Source organism: Pezoporus occidentalis, unplaced genomic scaffold (genome assembly GCF_034315485.1).
Source record: "Pezoporus occidentalis ecotype Australia unplaced genomic scaffold, CSIRO_AGI_Poc_V1 ctg21, whole genome shotgun sequence".
Lineage (NCBI taxonomy): Eukaryota > Metazoa > Chordata > Aves > Psittaciformes > Psittacidae > Pezoporus > Pezoporus occidentalis.
Window position 1 is genome coordinate 4916220 of NW_026913964.1, and position 23428 is coordinate 4939647.

The 23428-nt window shown below is 33.7% G+C and overlaps 2 protein-coding genes across 2 annotated transcripts in view; one reads left to right on the top strand and one right to left on the bottom strand.

Moving 5' to 3' along the window:
• The window catches only part of LOC134163987 (uncharacterized), a 612365-nt gene that overhangs the window by 574715 nt on the left and 14222 nt on the right, over nt 1–23428 (top strand).
• Nucleotides 1–23428, bottom strand: part of RYR3 (ryanodine receptor 3) — a 225138-nt gene that overhangs the window by 104650 nt on the left and 97060 nt on the right. Inside the window, exons 19-38 of the mRNA XM_062619313.1 lie at nt 23172–23364; nt 21328–21544; nt 21018–21122; nt 19976–20079; nt 19452–19535; nt 17568–17727; nt 17136–17283; nt 16011–16216; nt 15126–15300; nt 13350–13558; nt 11899–12083; nt 11167–11203; nt 10633–10793; nt 9915–10080; nt 7502–7588; nt 6912–7138; nt 5245–6046; nt 4537–4737; nt 3875–3977; nt 941–1078 (exon numbers count right to left, since the gene is read on the bottom strand). Coding sequence (XP_062475297.1) covers nt 941–1078; nt 3875–3977; nt 4537–4737; nt 5245–6046; nt 6912–7138; nt 7502–7588; nt 9915–10080; nt 10633–10793; nt 11167–11203; nt 11899–12083; nt 13350–13558; nt 15126–15300; nt 16011–16216; nt 17136–17283; nt 17568–17727; nt 19452–19535; nt 19976–20079; nt 21018–21122; nt 21328–21544; nt 23172–23364 — 3708 coding nt within the window. The remainder of the gene's footprint in view (nt 1–940; nt 1079–3874; nt 3978–4536; nt 4738–5244; nt 6047–6911; nt 7139–7501; nt 7589–9914; nt 10081–10632; nt 10794–11166; nt 11204–11898; nt 12084–13349; nt 13559–15125; nt 15301–16010; nt 16217–17135; nt 17284–17567; nt 17728–19451; nt 19536–19975; nt 20080–21017; nt 21123–21327; nt 21545–23171; nt 23365–23428) is intronic.

The window sequence follows — 23428 nt, forward strand, 5'->3', positions numbered from 1 at the left end:
CCTATAATATTCTGCTGCAGAAAGGAACATTAAAAAAAATGGTGATAAATTGAGTCTCCTTATGTATATTTAGGCAACATGAAAGCTCACTGTGAAGGGATATGAAATTTATAAACTATAGTGAGAAGTTTTGAAGCAGACTGATGACATCTAATCAGTATTTTTCTCTGCCCTTTAGAGACACATCTGAAAGATTTATAAAATCAAAGAGCAGAATAAAGAATGTCAATACTGAATTCTGGAAAATTCTGTTAAGTATTTAGGAATACAGAATTTGTACTTGTGAAAATAAAGATATTACTTCCTTGTTTAATTAGTGAAATAGATTATTTCATTAAATTCAGAAAGGATATGGTATGGAATATATATGTACATGTATATGATGCTTAAGATAAATCAGAACAAGTTATTGGTTTTAATGAATGTATACAGTCACCATTATCACACATGAAAGAAATCCCTTTTAATATAAAAACACAGAACTGTAAAACCATTTTGTCACAAATATCTTGGTACTGGGATGCATAAAACTTCACATGCAGCAAAGAAAAATGAAATGGGGCTAAAGCTGTAAAGAAGAAAGTTTTGTATTTAGAAAAAAACAAACCATATAAATGAAAACTTCTCAAGTTCAGAATGGTTGAGTCTAGATTACTGTGCCATAAATAACTTTTTGCATTTCTTTGTAAAGAATATGCAAATTTTCAACCCCAGAGTTAATGATCTGGATCCAAAATCTTCCACCAATTTTAACTTCTTTGTAACAATTGGATATAAAATGTTCAGTACGTAGGATGGTTGTTCTAAGAGGCAGAAGGAACTTAAGCAGTTAGTCTCCTTCAGTCTGCTATGAAGTTTTAACAGAAAATACACTCTTGTTGACAAAGTACATCTTTAACACTTGCATCATGGGAAGCATTTATATTGAAAGAAAACTTACTAGGATATTTCTCTTCTTCCTCCTTAGGTTCTACTTTTTCTGCTTTTGGTGGACCTTTGATTTTGTACATTAAAGAACGGAGTTTTCCAGTAAAGGAGGAATCTTCTTCTTCCTCTTCCTCCTCTTCTAGTGGTATACCTTAGCAGATAATAAAACTGTTTAGAAACAAAACTAAACCTTTGAAGATTAACTCCTTCAATATTTAACCAATACTAAATATCTACAGGAATTTTTTTTGACCAGCAAATTTCTACAGGAAAAATGTATGTAGTAATGCCAGCAGCTTTAAGATGTTAGCTACAGTAGCGCCCCTCAAAATATGCTTATTTTAGTACACATACTTCTTACATACAGACTTATAGTATTTTTTTCTAGTATTATGACCAAAGAGGTGGTTGGTTTGGTTTTGTTTTGTTTTGTCTAGGATTCTATTATGGCAATTAATTTGGATTCAAGTCATATTTGATGAAATACGTGATCCTTTATTTCATATTGCAGAATGTAAGCTAAAGAATTGCATGGCTGTATCTCACAAAATAGCACATTTTTTCAGTTGAGATATTTAGCAGTCATAAACAAATATATTAACTGGATTTAAAACTGTAAGAAGGGAGATGTTCAGAGACTGTACCAGTGATACATGTTATTCATCAAAATGTAAATGATGAGATGGGATGTCAGTTCACATTTACTATAGTTCAGTTCACTATGTTGCTTCACAACCATTTAAAGCATTTTCAGATCTTTCACACCTTTTAGTGATGATCAGATACCATGTGTGTTGCGTGCAAAAGCACAGAACATGTAAGTAGGCTCCCTTCAGAACAGAGCTAATTGTGCTGTGATGACAAGCAAGCTTTTGCTATTTGGCTGCCGGTCAAAGTGAAATTGAGAAAAGGAAAAGATTTCCAGACAGAATACTGAAGAGATACAAGCTGGAGCAGATGGAAAATAATAAATTGCAGAGGCTAAAACTGGTATTAAAAAAAGAAGCTCAGAAAGGAAAATAAATAATGTAGTTGGAGAAACTTTGCCACTGGCAGCTACCAAGAGGAAAGAGCTAAAGTTATGACTAGGAGTGAGTGACTAGGAAGAAGAAAATTCAGAGGGAGAGAATGAGTGAACTAGAAACTGAAATTGAAGACTACATATGGAATTTAAGGAATGGGAAAAGTGAGACTGGCTGGACAAAATAAAAATCTAAGAATGAAGCAAGGCTACAGTCAGACACTAGAAAAAGTAAGAACATGAAATGTAGCCTATGAGAGGAATGAGAAAGCAGACAAGGATGTTACAGAAAGCAAGATCATGCCTGGCACTGAAAAAAAAGCTAGGACCTAGAAGCAAGAGAGACAGCAAGGGGGAGAACTTTTAAGAGGTTGAAATGGCCAATAATGAGGTAAGACAGTGTTGAACTGGAGGAGATGGGGTCTGTGACTGCTCCGTATTGTTTATTATTCATTCTGCATCCTCTCAGAGTTGCAATTCATTCAGAAGCTGACCATCTCATGTTGCTATTGGCTAATTGCTTAATTCAAGTGGCAGAGGTCTGTGCACTGGAACAGATGGTTCCAACCCAGATAAGTGTCAATTTGATATTATGCAATAAAATCTGTTGAAAATTTGTTTTGTTTACAACTAAGAAATTACACACAAAAATTATGATAGAGGACTTAATCCTAGGATTAAGACAGCCTGAGTATTTTTAATTCAGGCTATTTGCTTATATTCATTATGAAGCAGCCTTTAATTATTTGATTGCATACATATTTTTCCACTTAGACCACCAAGAATGCTTAGTATTAAAAAGATGATTAAATATTCCAAGCACAGCTCCTTTTCATTTTAACTGCAGCTGTGATTACTTAGTACTGATTTTCAGGACTAAGTCAGGACACAGCTAACGAGGAGCATTTATCCACAGTGGACACCAGTAATAAACCTGTACAACGTAATGAATAGCGATTTGTTTAGAATCCAGAGGATCGCTAAACTATTTTAATCATGAGACTTGTGCTTTCTCTATCTCCAATCCTTTCTCTTATTCAGTATACACATTTATAATGCAGTAAACAATAATAAAAGTACACCACTAAAAAGACAAGAAAACTACCACCACCACTATCAGTAGAAAAGATGAAGAGTGATCAGGAGCTAAGCTAAATCAATAATACCAGCAACAAGATTTCAAGGTAAAATAAATATATTTTAGAGTTACGACATTTCCAAGCAAGCTGAAGGTTTTCTATAATCTTCATCCTGGAGTCTCAGAGAACACCCTAATGCCAAACAGGCAATATATTTGAAAAACAGAGGTCAGATCAAATGTTAAGTCACTAAACAATGGAGATGATGATATCTTTCTTAATTAAAATGGGGAGAAAGAGGAGTACATACAACGATGTTAACTATTCACTTTAATGCATGGAATAAAAATGCTGAAATGAAAGAAACAGTTATTGGTGAACACTTGAAGCAAGGATGAATAACAGTCAACACAGGATTGTCATAACCAAATTATGTTAAAACAACTAAATTACCATCTTTAACATAGCTAACCTTACTGATACAAATCTTGATTTTAAGAACAACTGATACTTGCTCAGAAGTAAGATGATGAAACACAACCCAGATACTCGCTGACCCACTGAAACACACACAGATACTCATCCTTGGCAGAGGCTGAGGCTAAGGCTAAGGAAGTTGAAAAACTGAAACTGGCTTATAAAATCAAAGCTTGATGTCTGCTGGAGATTCTAATAGAGTACTCAGAAATAGTAGCATAAGATGATAGCAGAACCCTTAACAATACAAGCATAGGACGATATGGGAAGCACCACTGATCCAAACACAAACCACAAGCTGTTGTTAATTACAGGTCACTAAAAGAATGCAGTTCCATGAACTGGTTAAAACAAAAAGCTTGCCACTCACCACAGTGACTTAGAAGATCATCATGAAATTCATATAACTCATCCCGGATCTCCTCTGGACAGGGACAATCCTCTCCCAGTTGAAAATTTAGCAACATATTAATCTTTTAAGGAATTAAAATGTAGTTAAAACACTGAGATAGCCTAAGACATATTCTAACATATAGCCATACTTTACCTATTTATGATCAAATTTATAGTTACATGAAAATAAAGCACAGATTTCTAATACAGCCTAAAGGAAATACTAAAGCAATGGTACTTGGTAAGCTTTAACATCAAAATACAGTTACACTTAATAATAAAGCTATTTCCTGGAGCTAGAAAAGACTATTCTCATCATACAGATGTCAGCACAACACCAACTTTGTGCTAACTTTTAGCAACCAAATTTATGAAGTTTTTGCAGAACTGGATGACTCTTGGCTCCTCAGCATTGGACAGTAATACTGCTGGGAAATCCTAAGTCATCTTAGAGCTTGAATTCTGGAGTACAGGTATAAGCATTCTGACATTCAGCATTTTGGGGCATCTTAATAAATATATTTCACAATCAGTTTTGGTTCCCTAGCAGTTCCAATGGTAGTTCAGAAGTCAGAACTCTATTTTATCATCACAAAGAATTTTCTTTAATCTTTAGATTAACCATTTCTTTAATATTACCTGCTCTTGAGGAGGAGACCGAAATTCTTTAGTTTTCTTGGCAGTCAAAGCAGCAGACATGTTCAAGGCTTGCATGAGTTCATTGTACCTGAATTTTTGATTATATTGCAATTTTGATACATAACGGTCTGCAAATGATACAATTGCTTCCACTCTATGTTGTAGCTCACAGTCACAGAAATAATTGAGCAAATGACACATCTAGGATAGAAAAAACAGACTTAAGTTCAACAGTTTAACAAACTATAATTGAAGAACTGCAGTGGATACTATACACTGCAACAGACTTCAAAAATGAGAGATGTTTTTTCCCCATTTTTTTTTACACTGCAAAGGTGACAATTTATGAATTTTTTTAATCTGATCAGTAATGCTATATAGCCTTCAGTCTTTCACTCCAAAACACATAGAATTCACAGAATCATAGAGTATTTATGGTTGGAAGGTTCCATTAAAGATCCCCTGGTCCAACCCTCCCTCTTTTAAAATACACATACGAAATAAGAATTTGTATATCTATTTTGAGTGTAGATATATATAGAAAGAATTTCGTTGACATAAAAATTGGTTATTAATGTCAGGTAACAAGCCAAAGAGGAATAAAAATCCTCAGGATTTCAAATTTGACAAACTATAGAACAGACAGAAAGCACTACATTTCTTTCAACAACAGTAGAACATTTGTGATACATTTAATTAAATGGTCACCTGAAGCTTAACAGATTCTGGCAATCTTGTCTGCAATAAGCCCTTCACAGGAGCTTTTGTTTCTTTCATTGCTTTCTCCCCAGCTTCTACAGCTTTTTCTTCAACTTGTGTAACTTCTTCCTTCTCTGTCCTCTCTTCTGTTTGTTCCTTGTGTTCTCCAAACACAGTGGGATCAATGAGGAGCAGTACCTGCTTCACATCATCATCATCAAAAACACCCATTATGAGCAATGTTGCTATCAGTTTAAGGACAGGAACGAACTGGAATGCAACCTGTCCTCCAACAGGATCTCGTATATGAGTACCACTACATTGTACTGCCTCTGTTAACATACTTATGGCCTTGGACTTGAGTGTATCAAGCGGTATCTCTGGGCTGGATGTCTGATGCTCTTCAGTGGTCACAATAAAGCATGGAGTAGAAAAATTAAAGCTTGGTTTCAGACAAGTGCTAAGCCCCACTCCAGGTAATCCGTGCTTCTTTGTTTCATCTGGATATAATTTAATAGTTCGAGTTTCATCTGTAACTGGAATGATAAATTCATTGTTCATCATTAGCTTGGCTTGCTTTGCGTACTCCAAATGAATACTAATTAGCAAGTCATAGAATCCAGAACGTAGGAGTCCAGGTAAGTATTGATTATCTATTGTATAAAACAGCTGAGATATGTCCACATGGCTACAAAGTGCATAAGCAACTCTAGTGTTACCTAGAGCACTAACTGAACAATAGAGTTTTAAAGTATGGTAGTGAAACTTCATCAAATCTTCTTGTTCACATAGTTCCAAAATATCAACACATCTGTTATGAAATAAAGAAACAGAACACCAGTCAATTCCATTAATAACAATTTTGTAAAAGAAAAGTTTTATAACTATAAAGTGGTCAGTTCCACTTTAAACCATTAATGTTAAAGTTGATACCGACAATCTTACCATGCATCATTAAACCACAGTAAATGGTGGTAATAATTTGATGAGATTATCTACAATTAGTACTCCATAGGAAAAGAAAAGAAAAAATGTAAGACAGAGAAGCTTCTTTGGAAGCTATGGTAAATTAGGGCTTGTTTTTGTAAGAAATGAATTTGTAAATAGCTGATGAAAGTACAGCAGATAGATTACCTTTCTGCCATGATTTTGCTTATATTTTATTTGTCACTGGTTACCATATTTGATGTTTGGACACATTTTTATTATCCTCAGTCTGAGGATAAGACCTAATGAAAATCTAAGACAGTCAGGATCTTGTCAATAAGAACATAAAAATTTAGTTCATGTTAATTCAGAGCAGATGAAACAGAAAGAGGTTACATGGTTTTATTACAGAAAAAAATCAGCAAAGCAGTACTCGCATGTTCTTTTTATTTGGGGAGAGTGGGGGTTCAAGCTGAGAAAATCTCTATGTTTAAAGACCTAGAGATTTAAGATATTATTTTATAATGTAAATAAAATCAGTCATTTTGTGTATGCAAATGTCATCACATGGCATTAGAGTTATTCAGTCTCCTGTATTTACTTAAATTTCACAAATAGGATATTACAGCAGATAAATTCTCATCAGCTCCAGTGTAAATATTCTCCAAGGCAGGTTTAACTAACACCCAGATATCAGCTTTCAATGCATTTGGTCCACGTCAAGTCACTGTAGCTTCTTCCCAATGTACCTGTTTTCTTCTGGGATATGTAGTGCCATCATCTGCAGAGGTTCCAAACACTGTACAACCCACCCATGACGTTCACTGACACGCTCAGTTTCTACTTTTAGAAAGCTGTTTGGCATCCTGCTCCATAAAACAGGTGTAATTGTTTGCACATCAAGACGAGGGGGACACTGAGGAACAGGATTTCTTTCTTCACTTTTAAAAATTGCTGCTGATAAAGGCATGGTATTCTGAAACAAACAAGTGTATTAAAATCATTTTCGTAACATCTGATCATGAATAAACCTATAATACCCAAGGGAAGTATAATTTAGTGATAGCAAAGAACTCATAGAAATATATTATTGTAATAAAATCCGTTTAAAACCTCAAACATTTACAGCATTCTCCCCAAATAGCATTAGTTTGACAAACGCAGTTTAAATTTGCTGAGCAATTAATTTCATATAATAATTACATTTACGCAAGTAAATGTAGAAGTCAAATAAAAAGTCACACCTTTGATTCAACCTTCCTAAACAAATTCAACTGAACAGGAATTTCTGTGGAAATAAACATTAAAAAAAAGCACCTTCATAGAAAATATTTTATACCTTCAATTTACCAAGTTCAAACTGAATCAAGTTAGTGCTTGTGGGCTGTACAAAAGTTGCTGGAAAAAGCTTTGTGTTTGGCTCAACCTAGAAGAGAAATGAGATTAAAAAAATTTAAGAAATTAAAAAAAGCAACAAGAATCTCCTCCCAAAATGTTATGAGATATATAATAAATACTACACAGCTTACACTTTAGTATCAAGTAACTGCAGACATTGTATTAAAGTGTTGATTAGCATCTACCTGTAGTTCATCTCTAATATAGTAAACTGTTTGCTGAATTATCTTGCATTTAATTATCTTTACAGGCTCACCTATCTTTCAGGCAGATGTGTCTACTGCTTTATGTGCTCTCAACACCGATTCTAACTCTAGAGCAGCTCCTTAAAAATCTAGCCACTTTACAGCTACATCCTTTGACTCTTGTTATAGGAAAAGCACCCTCAACATGGCCTGAGAGTAGAATACAGCTTTTCAGACCAACACACATTGTTTAGATTTTTTTTTTTTTTACATTTTATGCTGGACAAAATATCTCACTCCCCAAAAAGCTAATTAAAAAAAAAAAAATTTAAAAAAATCTGAGAGATGGAACCAGAAGGGAGTAAGGTGAGTGTGAGAGAGCGGAGCATCATTTGGTAAGGATAGTGCAAATCTTTACTTCCTATGAAGGTAAGTGAACTTCTGATCCATATTCCAAAAGTACAAAAATGCAATTTTTCAAAGATCTCTTTATTTCCAGACTCAGCATTTGTCTCCAGTCTCTACAAAAACTACAGTGAATCACACTGAATCACTGTGCTGCATTTTAAAGTGCCTGGTCAGGCTGGGTTTTTTTTTGACAGCTACATTATCCTGATTTTCCCATAGCTGGACTCAAAGTACATATGAGAGTAGTAATACCAGTTTATTCAGAAGAATTCTCTACATGACCACCCACCCCCACTGCCAGGAAAAGAAGAATTTAAAAGATACTTATAAAATGGCATGTTATGAAAAAGATTTCAATGCTCCAGGGTGGCAAAAAAAAAAGGTACATTCTATACAAACAATTCAGGATTTCAGGAGTTCAATTAAATATTTTATTCATACCATTGTGTATTTTGTGTACTATGCATATACATTCTGCACACTAAGTACAATTACAATACTTGTGCTGTGAAGGAGTGCAACTTCTAACTTTGAGGACAGCAAACTAAAAAGAATTGAAAAATAATAAACAGTCATGAAGATGAAATTAAAAAATCTGTAATTTTTTCAATGAGAAAACAGCTCCAAAATACAATACAACTTAAATGAATGTAAAATAATACCACATACCAAAAAATTTGTATGCAGAATAGGTTTGTGGGTTTGAGGGTTTGTTTGCTTGTTTTTGGTGTTTGGGTTTTTTTTTTCAGAACTTTGACTATCAGGATAGACAAAATAATTTAAGCACAGGTATGTAACTGCACAAAATTAACTGTCCTCAATATGTTGACCTGTAGGCATTTTAGAATGAAAACAGCATACAAACACTGTCCCTCTACTTCAGTTAAGAGAATTAAAAAGTGCAAATGGTTGTAAGGTTATAACAATTATCTTTCAGCCTCTACTAGCCAAGTATCAGTTGTTTGGTGTACTTTAGGTGAGAGATTAAGTATTTTAAAGATTTTATTTTATGGTAAGAATATTCAAGAAATGCATATGAAAACTACAGAGGACTATTTTCACTACTTTGAAAAACAGGTAGAAAATATTTAAATTACTTGAAATAATGAAGTTGGGAAATATTTCACCCACTCATGTAACACTCCTGTTGCATTGTATCTTCACATGAAGTGTTGGCTATCTTTTTTCAACAGTTAGTTTTCAATAGAGTTATTATACAACGTTCCATTAAATTTAGATAAATAACACTAAAGTTTTATCTGTATTGCAGATTTCTGGGGGTTTGTTGCCTAGAACTATGAGGGTGACATTTACTGTGACAATGGTGGGACATTGGAACGGGTTGCCCAGAAAACTTGTGGCTGATCCACCGCTGACAGTGTTCAAGGCCAGGCTGGATGGGGCTTTGAGCAACCTAGTCTAATGGAAAGTGTCCCTGCTATGGCAGAGGGGGTGGAACTCAATAATCTTTAAGGTCCCTTCCAACTCAAATCATTCTATGATTCTATGATCTAGTTCTAGTTTTCTGAACAGATCTACCAATAGTCCTCCCCCAACAGCTGAGACAACTGCAAGAAGTTAGAAAAATGTAGCCTTATAAAAAAGAGAGAGAAAAGGAGGGATAAAACAGGATAAAAAAGTAAAACATTATTGTCACATAAACAGTGCTCAATTACATTTCTGAACAAGGAAAAAAAAACAATTATAACAGCATCAAAATGACCAGCTTTAGTAGATAGCTTCCTGAAAATCTGATAATACCTGATAACAAGAGCCAAGCTCTTTTCCATTGGCTGTGAACGACAACATTCCAGTAGCCAGGTCAACAAAGCATCCAATTTCTAAATCAACATTACTGCGACTTGATCTCTGGGAATTGGCAATTACATCTCCTCCCCAAACCATATAGCAATTGCTGCGCTTCACACTGAAAGAACAGCCAGAACAAATCATAGGTCATATTGAATTTGACTAAGTATTCAGTAAAGATGTACTTTTGAGTAGAATAACAGGTAGACACCCTCAAAGGTGCTTGTGCCCCTATTATTTTTATGTTTCCTCATTAACAAACTCCCTTTTTTTTTTAATAATGTAAGCATCATGGGTAAGGGATCAGACTATGAGCACTTTTATTTATGTTCCCTTTTTATATTTATGGAACAATTTGACATGCTTACATGTGTTGATAAATGACACTGAAACGAGTAACAGGTTCATCCACAGTTACCAAACATGGATGTTAAAAGAAAGCAGCAACACAAATCATTATTTCAAACAGAACACTAATGATATATATACTCATTTTAATGAATCTATGTAAAACACATTCATATATAAATGAGCAAAGAAACTCCTACTCTATAATCAATTTTCTCATTAGTTTAAATTAGTGTTTAAAACATCATCAAGCTTGTGAATAATTCACTTTTAAACAACAGTATTAAAATGCATTCTTAGTAAGTGATAAATAAACCCATACCTTTCATGAACCCTGCCTCTCTCATCACCTAAAGTAACTGTCACTGTACAATTTTTATTTAGGTCAAAATTCTCACTGTAAAAATGATAGTCTGGTGTTACCCAGCCAACCCAGACAGAAGATGGGTCTTGGCCAGCAAATATCCGTAGTGAATAAAAACACTGAAAAGAGGAAAAGAACATATTAGTAATGGAAATCTAAATTACTGTATCAAGGAATACTCAAATACTTATTAAAAATATCTTCTATATATCAGACAAATAATAGAAATTACGTCTTTTTTTAATAAGTCATTTAAAATGCTTATAAATTTAAAGAAAAACAAAACAACAAAACTACACTAATGGTTTAAGACTGTGAGGTTTATGCCATAAGTCATACACTTCTGGGAATTTTTATTTATACAAATTGTTATATCACTGCAAATTTTTAAAAAAGCTTCTTTCAACAGATCATTTTCTAATGAACATGTTGCCACAACTAAATCTACTTCATAAAGGAAGAAGAACTAACCATCAAAATGTATTTACTTACTGTAGTAGAAGGAGCAGCAATTTCTTGGCTATGCTTTCTAAAGATAAAGAAACATCAATAAATTAGTTTTTAAAAAATAGTAGGGGAAAAAGTACTCAATATTAAACTGAGTGTACACATGGTTGCTGGGTACTGACCATGCATTAGTAAATTGAGTACACAAAGACTGTACAGGATACAAATATACACCCAACATAACCGATTTCAGTTAAGGTGGAGAGAGGTGGTGACAAGAAATTTATATCAATTCACTTCAGATGCAGGCAACGTTGGAAGGTGCTGAACTTAGTAGTGCCTGGTAACTTGAAAAATCTGTCCCACCATCTTTTCTTCTTTGCATTAGTCACTTTTCCAGTAACAATGAGCTACTGAAAAATACTGCAGATAAGCACTGATCCAGTGGGCAAAAACTCTTGAGCTGGCTTTCCAGCCTGGCTGAAGAGCTTTGCAAATCCCAATGATTTTAAAAGGATGGTAACTCCCTAGCAATGAATAACTGTAAACCTTGTGATGTAGCTTTTCAGAAAATGGTTCTGTCTTATCTACATATAGCATTCTGCAGAGCTCTAAATTTATTAAAACCACCAAGAACAAAAAAATCTCAGTAACATGCATCCTGTGCTACTGTCTGCTTAGCACAAAACCAAATATGAAATCTTGAGTGTAAAATAATAGAACATTTTACATTTACATCAAGAGCAGGAAACAGGGGTATCTAAAACCAAGCCTAACCGTTTTTGGAAAATATCAGATGAGGCATTTTCCACACCCAAGCTGAAGTTGAACGATGAGTGGAACTCAATGGGCATACTCAAACGACAATATATCATGTCTGAATTGCTGTTCTGTGTGCCAAATGTTTTGTGAATAACTTTTAACCGAGGTGGACTCTCAATGGTTCCATCAATTCTCCATACCTAAAAATAATAGAAAGAGTTTTAAAATAATACTATTCCAAGAAAAATGCTGAAAATTTTCATTATGCAATTTTTCATTAACTAGAGGATGAGACAACTGAAACAGTCGAATTTTTCACAATGAAGCCACTTCAAACTTTCTTCTCTGACATTGAAACTAGCCTGAAGAGCAATGGAAGCAACAGATTCAGTACTTCCTGTCTACAGTAAATGTCTGCAAGTTGTTCCAAATAGCATTAAAAAAAAAAAAGTACAGAATTTATTAATTCACTGAGGGCAAAAAATAACTGAAAAAAATTTTTTTTCAGAAAAAAAATGAAAGAATGACTCATTTTTCCACCACAATCAGAGGAAATATTAATTAGAATCCTTCAAATGATTGTTATGAAGTTTGAGGATGATACTTTTTTTTTGTTTGTCCTGAAAAATTGAGTATGTTTTAATCTCAGTGATAGGAACGTTTCAAAAAATTTTAAAGGGAGGAATACAGTTGAAATGATCCTGATAAACTGAGAAAAATCCTGAGATAATTTAGCTGAAATTAAGTGAAGTGTATTTTGTTTGAGAAGGAAATGTTGAAAGTATTATGGAATAATTGGCTAAACTCCTAAATTATAGTAAATAGCCTAGGGATTACAGTAAAGATAAAAACTGATCAGGAATTCAAACATATAATTGTGGAATATATGAATATAGAATATTTTATACAAAACAGGATATATTATTCTGCTCTAAAGTAGACTAGCTAGGGAGTTGTGGAATTCCTATCACTGTTGCATCATAAGAATGAATGAAACTGGTATCACTCAGGGACAACACAGGTATACTTAAATGTCCCTCATTTTAGAGAAGTGGACTAAATCAGTCTGTTTAGTTCACACTTCTATTACTTTAAGTGATGCAGAATTCAGTTGAACAATTTTTAGATATTTAAGAAAAATGTATAATAGAGGAGGTTTAAAAGCTGAAAGCAAATGTAAGATAGAATATAAAAAATGGTTTGAAGAAAACACAATCAGCATGTTTCAAGTACCTAACCACAACATAAATAAGACATAATAGAATGGATAGGTATATCCACATGGATACTAATAATAGCATAAATGCAGTTGAAGATAGACAAGATCATCTGGAATTATCTATGAATGACTTAATAGATTTATATGACAAACTATCTGATGACAGTAAGTATTAGTAAGGGTCTAATGTCTCAGCTTGCTAAACAAACAGTTGACAAACAGGTGTCTCCCTAACATGTACGGTTACCTCAATGTGAGGATGATTTTTTGGCACATTGACAAATGTTGGTAAGCGTTTACTAAACCACATAGCAACATCTCTGTTCATGTTGACAGCAAAAGGTTCAAAACCTTCTTGAAGGCCACACATTGTATAATACTTGAATGTACTGGCATCCATTCCAAGGTTCATACGACCAATCTGAGACAGACCCAGTGCACAAATTGGAACAAAACCTAAAAAACAATAAAACAACAAAAAAACCTCACAGTAATTTATTTGGAGAACATAAGCATTCTATTTTGGATCCATCTAATGCAAGTTAAACTTTAGCTCCTACAAGTAATGCACATGAAGCGATGACAGTAGCAAGGATTTAAAGCCACCTTAAATACTAATGTCTAAGTTAAATATAATTGCTACAAAAAGCCCTGAGGACTTAGGCAATGAAGGGACATTAAAAATACCATTCAATTTATTTAAACATTAAACCAGTTTAATAACTGTTATTAGTAGTAGAAATTGTGTGAAAGACCAAAAAAAAAAGTCAAGTCAAGAAGTAGTTTTGTGGACAATTAGATTTGAAAAAATAAGATTTGCTCAAGTCAGTTATTCATTTATTAGAAGAATCAGTTAATTTTTAGACTACTAAACATGCCTTTATACAGTGAGTTAAATGCTGGAAAAAATCTTTGGCTAGATTAAAATTATTAACAAATACTAAGTATGCTCTCTGAGGACACTGAAGTTTCAAAAGGAGGTTCAGGTATCTCAGCACATCTGTTTAAAACATAGTTTGCCATCAGTAACTATAAATTTGTTGCCAGCCTTTATCTCACCATCATTCATGATGGACAAATGCACTTTCTTTAATGCTGGCATTTTTTATCACTGAACTTTTTTGGTCTCCATACACTTTTAGCAGCCAATACACAGGGATGAAAGGCTGTTTAACTATTTTCTATCTCTAGAAATTGAACTTGGAGCAACTTCAGGGAAAAGCCAACAGTTCAGCCTCTAAAGGAGAAATTTTTTCTCTGTTACACTTCAGTCCTTCAGAAAAACTCTCTTAAGGCAGTCCCTCTGTATCTACCATTAGGGAAACTATGTCAGTGGTCAGACCAATTGCAAAGTCTTCTGACAATTACTGATGGGCATGAAGATAACACTGGTTGGAGGAAATACGATTCAGAAGAAAATGTCAACTAAAAAATAAAGCAGCTTGAAAATATTCCCTGCCTCCTTCAATACAGTCATGTAGATATTACTCTTGAAAAAAGCAAAAAAAAAAAAAACCAACAAACCAAACCAAACAAGCAAAAAAAAAAAAAAAAAAAGTCACAAATCAGGCTCAATTTATGTTGCAAAGTTTTGTTCTCTTGGTACACACTTCCGCCACATAGCACTCAATTTTGTCCTTCACAGACAAAAACATAATATGTGTATGCTCCGGTAAAATAATCTGAGACTACATGTTCAGCTTTTGGGAATTTTTCAAGGTGCTTCTTACTACCACTTCTTAATGCTGAAGTTCAGTCCTGTGAGTAAGCCTAGCAAGGCTCAAAGATTCTGATTCCTGATATCCCATTCATATCTACTTGTGGTTAAAGGAAAAAAAAAAATTAATTTGTGCCACAAGCACTCTTAAAATATTTTTTTAAGTTAATGTGAGCTTTCAGACTGCACTACACAACAGTAAAATATTATTTCTCAGTTCACTAAGCCATCGTGAAAGATCAGTTTTTTCTGTGTTTTGATTTGCTTTGTCTTCTCATAACCATGTAAGTATAACAAGAAAATTACCACTTTCTATTCCAAAGTCGGCAAACGCAAGCTCTGAACCTTTACTGGTTATAAGCAACTCTCCATTCAGAGTAAAGATAATTGATTTGTCATCCAAGTTTATCATACAACCAACCACATCTCCCGATTGCCAGCTTCGTCCAAAGAATCCACTGCCTTGATGCCAACGCTGGCCCTAAAGGAATAAATAAATAAATAAAATTAAATAGTAAACAAACACTGTGCTAAAATTAAAAAATAAAATACAAAATGTCAAACAAATATTTCACCTTCCTGGATCTCAAAGTAATACAAAGAGTACTGATCGTGGCTTTTGGGTAATTATCTTAGTTATTTCCCATAGAAAGACTAAGGCACTCTAATATGCAAAGAGCAATTTAGAACATGGATGATAACCATTATTCACTGGATTCCACTTCTGACAAGCAATGTCATTATCATCCTTCCAATCCTTTAGGAGTCACTTTTGGGAAGAAAGAATGTGCAGAAAGCAGAAAAGACAGAAAAGGGAATACAGAACTGTAGTTATCTCATCCAGTCATTGAAGAAACAGATTTACTTTTGTAAAACACCATTTAAATTAAAAAAAAAAAATAGAAAAAAAGAAAAAGGAAGTGAATGATGTATCATGATTATACTTACAACAAAATTCTTTACTTGCATGGGTATATCTTAGGAAGATAGATATAAACCAACCCACCTCTTTTAGCATAATTTCAGTGATCAAAACAAAAAAGCAGATACTATCCAGCGTGAAACAGAGCTCAAACATATTTATTTGACTCAGAAATATTTGAATATTTGAGCTGGAGTATAAGACAAAACCTACACTGTAGTTCTCTGCCTAGCCTTTTCATAGGTCAAAAAAGGTAGAGATATACTGACTTTGCTTCCTTCAAATACGAATGCTTGGTCATCAGCTCCCAACTCTATGTCAGGTCGACAGCCTGGCCTGGCCCAGCCAACACGCATATCTCCACCTGTCACAGCTTCAAATTCAAAGTACCACTTTCCAGACTTCACTGCATAAGACTGTTCTACTCTGAAAAATCGTATCTTATCAATGCTGACTTTTTCCACCGTTTGGTCAGCTGCAAAAATAAACAGAGAAAAAAAATCCCACCTTTTATAATTACAGGAAACTATAAATGCCACTGTTCAGGTTTTAATCTGTACCCAGTATTTTCTATCTCTGAATACAGCCATTATCTACCACTGAATGTTTAAGAAACTCCATAGTAAATGTTACAAAAAGATTAACAGTAATAAGAATATAGAGGCTACCACATCCTGTACAGAATGGGTGGTTTTCTGCTATTTAGAATCAGAATATTTCGAAGTATCACTCAACACAGGGCTCCAAGCTACAGAAAACCACAGAAGTTTAAGACAACTACATGCATTACAATCCAATGCAATACTGCAATATTCCAGTACAACAAAATACTTTCTTACACAAGTTAATACATTTAGACAATAAAAAAAAAAAAAAAAAAATCAAGTAACTTTTATTTCAATTTAGGTTTTTTTTTTTGTCAAAAATTATAGTGGTATAGCAAATATGAAGAAAAAGTCTAAACAAATTTCTCCTCCTGATATCAATAAAGAAAAATTCTTGAAGTCGGTGCACATCTTTGATTACTTCTTAAGAACTGAGTTTGACTTGAAGTAGTCAAACCAAATCTGCATACCACTATAAAAAATTGTTTTAAATTAATCCCACTTTTTTTTTCTTTCTTTCCTTAGATCCAATGAAAACCACTATGTCCACTCACATTCCAGATTTTCTTCAATCTAAAAATCATGGAAATCAAAATTATCATATCATTAACTACAGTCTATCTTAAAAAAATATATCTAAGTAATATACAAGTAATTTAAAAAGTATAGTTGTACCTTTCATTACAGTCCACTGCAAAAATATGGTATTATTTATTCATATCTTATTTTTTCCCAGCACTGAGGCAAAAAAAAAAAAAAAAAGGAATGATTCTTATTGAAAGTACTTACCTATCTCTTGGTCAGGTGGTTCAATATTATAACCATAGCCTGCAAACGTTCTAACAGCTTCACGGAGGCTATCTCTGTTTGATTTTTTAGTACGTTCATCTAATAATGCATATGGCACTAGCCGAGGATTACGTTTGTTCTTAAGGTCCTGAAAGAGGTTATAAAAAAAGAACAAGAAGAAAACTGTTTAAACATCACAAAGATTCTGTATGATGAGAGATTGTGTTCTGAAATAATGTTAAGATTACAGGAGGAAAAACAATATTGATCAAGAACAGTTCTACGAATGCAAGCCCAAATTGTTAATACCAAAAATCTAAAGATAAGAATGAAAAAGAAGCATGGAAATATGGTGTCATACCTCCTGCAGCTGCAGCCATGCAGGTCCAACAATGTACCAGACTAATGCAATGTAGCTAAAGTAGTCCTTACCTGCTGAATGCCATAGGTCCATCCTTGCTTTATTCTGTCTTTTGCCCAGACGTTATGTGCATTTTCTGCTAGTTTGTCAACTAGAAATTCTTGAGAAGGTAACAATTTCACTTCAGAAAGATCAAGAGGGGCAGGTTTATATCCATTTGACATCATGTAACTGTAAGTCAACGAAGGAAAACAAAGAGTCAAGATACTCCACTGATGGCATTAAAGTGTTCAGTGTAGCATCCATAGAGTTCACTTTCTCCACTTTTCAATCTCCTATTCTCCCATTCCTTTGCAAAATCCTGCATTGTCTTTGGTCATTGACAAGGATAAATTGTGTTCTAGCCGAGACTCATTTTCCAGTTACTTGCATCCTATCTAATTAAATGTGACCCTGATCTGCGTGTGCATCTCTAAATAATTGCTACAAAAAATCCAGATTTTTATGAATTGAGTACTCTTTTTCTAATTTCATATTTGCCATTTTAAACCTTTCAAGTAATTGCCATTTTAAAAATCTGCATGATGACTTCTTATGAAATTATTTTACATGCATTCTTAAGTATGATATTTTCAATATAAAGCCTATAAAGATTGGCTTACCATTTTTGCAGCAGAAGAAAATATTTTATCTATTATTCTTCCCACTTTTTCACTGAATAGTGGGTTTGGCTATTTTATCATTAGCAGATATTACTCTCTACAATACTTTCACATAGTATTAAGACTGCATATTCACTCTTGCTCAAAACACATAATTTCCATTTGTTAGGATGATTCATGTGGGCAGTAGCTATTTTAACAAGAGTCAGAAATTAAGATTGACTTGTTCTGTTATTGAAGACAATAGTATCAAAAGAGTATTATGATGGACCTGTATGAACCTTGGGAAAGGCTCTTTTTCTGTTGTTTTTTTTTTTTTCTTAATGCCATCAACTGAATCAAGATTAGCATCTCCATATGACAGAACTATCTATTTTACTGCTCTCTTTAAAAACTTTTTTTTCTTGTGGATAAAGCTCTTTCAGGAAAAAGCCATCTAATGGGTTGATAAACTGATGTGAAATGGCAGATACCCAAATCACTGTTTCTGTCTTCAAGTTTTGTTGCAGGACAGGGCTTCAGTCTGTCCCAAGAAAACCACAGGATCCTCACAGAAAACACAAAAATACAAATGTAATCCTTGATTAATCTTTGTCACTTAGGGGATTATTATTACTGGTAATTTAAGGATGTTTAAAGGAAAAATATCATCCACCTAATTTGGCTTATAGCTAAATAGCCACAATTTAGCTACCAAATTAAACCAAAAACCTGACTGTATTTTATGCAATAATCTACTTATGTACATTTCCTAGAAATATGCAACATTATAAGAACAGGTTTTTTGGTTTGGGTTGGGTTTTTTTTTCTCATCTTTAAACAGTGCACCAATAATATCTCTGGAAATGTGTATCTGTTGAACAAGCATTTTCTTGGAGAGGTGATAAGAAGAGGTGCAAAGAAGGAGCAATGGGAAAATGGTATATCCTTTTTCAAGTAGATCAATTTACCATCTTATACATGTACTGTTCTTTGCTAAGTGATAGAAAAGCAGACAAATGTTGCTTTTAACTCTGCAGTATCTATTCTAAGATCTTGTAACGTAGATATATTTACATATGGTTTAAGTGTATGACTATTTGTGTCTCTGTGAATCACTCCATGTGATGTAATGCAGAGTATTCACAGTCGACCATCACCACAGGCAAGGTAATGGACCAACCATGTGCTCTGTAAATCTGTATGAAGTATGTCGCTCATATCAAGTATTTTTTAAATGACCTTACCATGTTCTTGTTTAATTAGTATACTTTATTTGCAAAAAATATGTAATAGTTGTCATAAAGTACATACTTTTTAGGAAGTTTGACTTTTTTAAGATCTTCCTCAGCTGCTGGATGAGCATGAACAATGTGACATCCAAGGGCCAACAGGGTTCTGCCAACATAAACAAAATGGCAGTAGTGAAACACATTAAGAGTGCTCACCCATTTTGTACATTTCTTTCAGTTTACAGAACTAATGATATTTAAAACCAGGGAAGCAATTTAAAATAATGGAATTACAAAGCCCAAATATTTTTACTTATTAGCAATACTAAATAAAACCTTCAAAGTCTAAAAAGGTACAAATCTGTGGTTTCAGAGTTATCCCACTCTACTAAAACCAACAGGATTTGGTGTTTCTTCATTTCTGTCTCTGTAGAGACAAGACTTCTTACGTTGCTCTGAATGTATCCCTGGAACTTCTAGCAAAGTTAGCAAAACACAATTTGAAAGAGATATTCTAATGTTTTTATATCCTACAACAGTATGAAGTGCTTGAATAAAGATAATAATTAAAAAAAAATTTTATTTTCTTTTAAATTTCAAGCTCACTTTAGGGTTTCAGTTGACATTTGTAGATTATAATTCTTCTCTGTCTCAGGTAATTTTGAGAATTCCACAAGACAAGGATGATGTCTTTTATTATCATCCCGTATCTGCAACAAAGGAACAGAAAAGAGTACTTTTATTATATCAGATTGAAGCCAGAATCACAGTAAAAAATAAGTTATATTTTGCAATTATGAGGACCTTGTAAATAATATCATTTATATTGCTCATTGACAGTTGACCATCATTATCTAAATGAACTTTCCCATGATTCATTTATAATGCTCTTCATAATGCTCCTTCATAACAAGTAACATCAGAAAAAAATATAGTTATTTCATGCGTTCTGCATAATTTTATATACCAACTTTAATTGTTGAATTTAATATAGTATTCTGAATTTAATATTCTTGGCCTAACCTTTTAACTTTTTTTCATTTGGTGGTGACATTCATGGGAAGGGAATGCCTTGTGATATGCATTTAAATGATGTTGAGTTTTCTACATGGCGTTATTCTCTTCAAGCTGTTAGGTAATACCGTATTATAAGGGATCGTCATAATGATAAGCTTTAACTGTAACAATTTATTAAGTAAGAAACCTGAGCTTTGAGGAATTTGAATGTTTAGTAAAGTCACCAAAACCCTGCCTCTATTATCAACACAAGCAAATTTCCACAACGGACTTTTTGCTTGTTATCACTTTGATCCCCAACACTAGAGTAACCAAAAAGGTAGTTGAGGGTTTACTCACTGTTCATATGACTTTTAGTAGAATTCCATCTTGGTATAGCTAGTATGGTTCTCAATTATTTTTTCAAATGGTTAATTATAAATGGTACTAAAATATGTACCTTATTTATATACCATATTTGCGTTCTAATCACTAGTTAATATCACCATCTCCTGCTAGCGTACATGTTCACCTTTTGTTAGTAACATATAGACCACCATTAAATACTCCGTTCAACTTTCAAGTCCAGGTTTTCTAGTAGGAGACAACTTAATACAGGTGACTATAACCACACAGGACATCCAAAACATACCTTGCCGTATGTCCATCCCAATTCTATTTTATTCATTCCCCATAGTTCATGAATATTTTCAGCTAGTTTGTCCCTGATCTTTTCAAGATGAAAAGGAAGAGCAATCTAAGAAAAAAGCATAACAATTCCACAAATAAGAAAAGGTTCCAGTTACCAACCTCATAGATCCAAGTTCAACTACTTCAGTTAAATACACCACAACACACAAAGAATTGCTTAGAAAGCGGGCAAGCAAGCTTAGCTTTCATATTTTTTATTTAAATTTTGTTAAGACATATTTTACAATCTTGTTATTGCATATTTAACATACCTGACTGGTGTCTATTGGACAAGGGATAAACGAAGCTTGGGAGAGGAACTGTGTTGTACCCAGCAAATCCCTCACTCCATCAGAATCTCTCTTATATTCTTTCACTGGTTCCAGTTTCATCTTCTCTTTTGGAAGCAATGCTTCATAACAGGGAGCATAGCCAGCAGGAGGCAGAAATTTAAACTCTCCATGACGCCCACCAAACAAGAAACGAACTCTGTGAAATTTCAAACCAAGAAATTACACTCTTAAATAGTCAACATATAAAGAAAGAAAGAAATAGTTTAGAAAATTAAACATTTATTTCAACAGCATTTACAAAAATACTCACATATTTCAAGTGTTGATAAACACCGAAGTGTTACCAAGCGTTCAGGTTAGCACATCAATAACACCATCACCTACCCACGTCCACTGTTTCAGACACAGAAGACGACATTATAACCTGCTACTGCCATCAGCTACTACTAATTACAAGGGAAAATCTTCTCACAAAATACACAAACATCAAATAAGAATGAAGAAAAATAATTACACAAGTTCAGACATATTTTTTACAGAAAAAGTTAATGAATATTTTCAAAAGCCCTTGTACAAATGCAGCTGCATAGTAAGGACACTCTCAGAGAATAAATGAAAACTGATTTATTAAGCCCTTCCCCAGCCTCTTTTGTTTGGTCTCTGTTAGTATTCTCACCTGGTAGGTTCTCTTAAGCATGAGATGCTCAAAGTACTTATGTATTGGTAATAGAAGGAAAAGCTCAAAGACAACCAGTTATTTGATTTACTTTGCCTCAGAGAAAGAAAGAATTTTTTTTTTTTTTCCCAATTGCTAAATATATGAACTAGTTATAACCTGAGTTCTCTTTCACTTATGAAAGCTGTATACTGGCTATTCTAGCCATATCAAACCTTCATTTCTCAAAAATTACCATTCATATGAGAAACACTACTTTAAATAAAAGTCAGCCCTTTGAATTTTTTCAGACTTTCACCACAATCTCTTACTAAGATCCTGATTATTTCTTCTAAGTTTGGCAGTTTCTGGCAGCTACAGACATACAGATTATTAACATCTTTTCATAGTGAAAAATTTTCATACTTCTCCAAGATTTTGTGCAGAAATCATGCTCAGCCTACAAAAGACAAAAAACTCAACCATTCTTATTGAAGAATTTTCTTTAATTATTCTTATGCCTTTTCTTCCTAAAATTGTTACCTGTCAATACTAGAAATAAGAAGATAGAGCTCTAAGATGAACTGAACAGAAATTGGTCATAACAACAGCGAAGAGTCTTTTGTTGTTGTGTTGACTTTCTAATCTTAACACAAACATTTTGGTCACTTAAGGAGATTCACATTTGCAGAAGGTTTTCTGAATGAATTAAAGAGAACAATCAAAGCTTGAAAATAATAAATTCTAATCTCAGTATTTTAGCTGCAGAACAGGTATAAATGGGCAATATTAGTAACAAGATTCCAAAACTACTTCTCACCAGTCCTTTGTGTTTCCTACTGTGAATAAAGTATCAGTTTTCATGATGACTAAAGTATTTTACTTCTTGCTGAGAAAGCCAGTGAGAATTTAATTAGTGTCAAATGTGGTGCTGTGTTCCTAATGTGGGGCTTTTTTCATGATAATTGGAATGAGACAAAATCAATTTCCCATAGGTCACCAAATAATATTAATTTTCAGACACTGTGACTTGGTCAAACTGGTAACAGGCTGACGTTTCGCCCTTAAATAAAGTCATCACTAAAGAAATCAGTAGTTTCCTGTCTCCCTGATTATATTTTGTGTGAAAAGACAGCAAAGAAAACAAGTAAAATTAAGTTTTACTTACTTTACACCTGCTGATAAGCTTACAACCGGGAAGAAAAAACCGTCTATACTGAAGTTCTCAAACATTCCTTGTACAGGCTGCCCATTAATGCGGAATGAAATGCTGGGTACACCTAAGTCTAAGCAGCAGCTAACCACGTCATCAGATGCCAGTAAATGCTGATTGACAGATGCTACAGCTCTGGGTACTCGACCTAAAATAAAAATATTTAGTAATCAGAAGCTTTAGGCAGACTCTCATGGGTTTAAATTATTTCC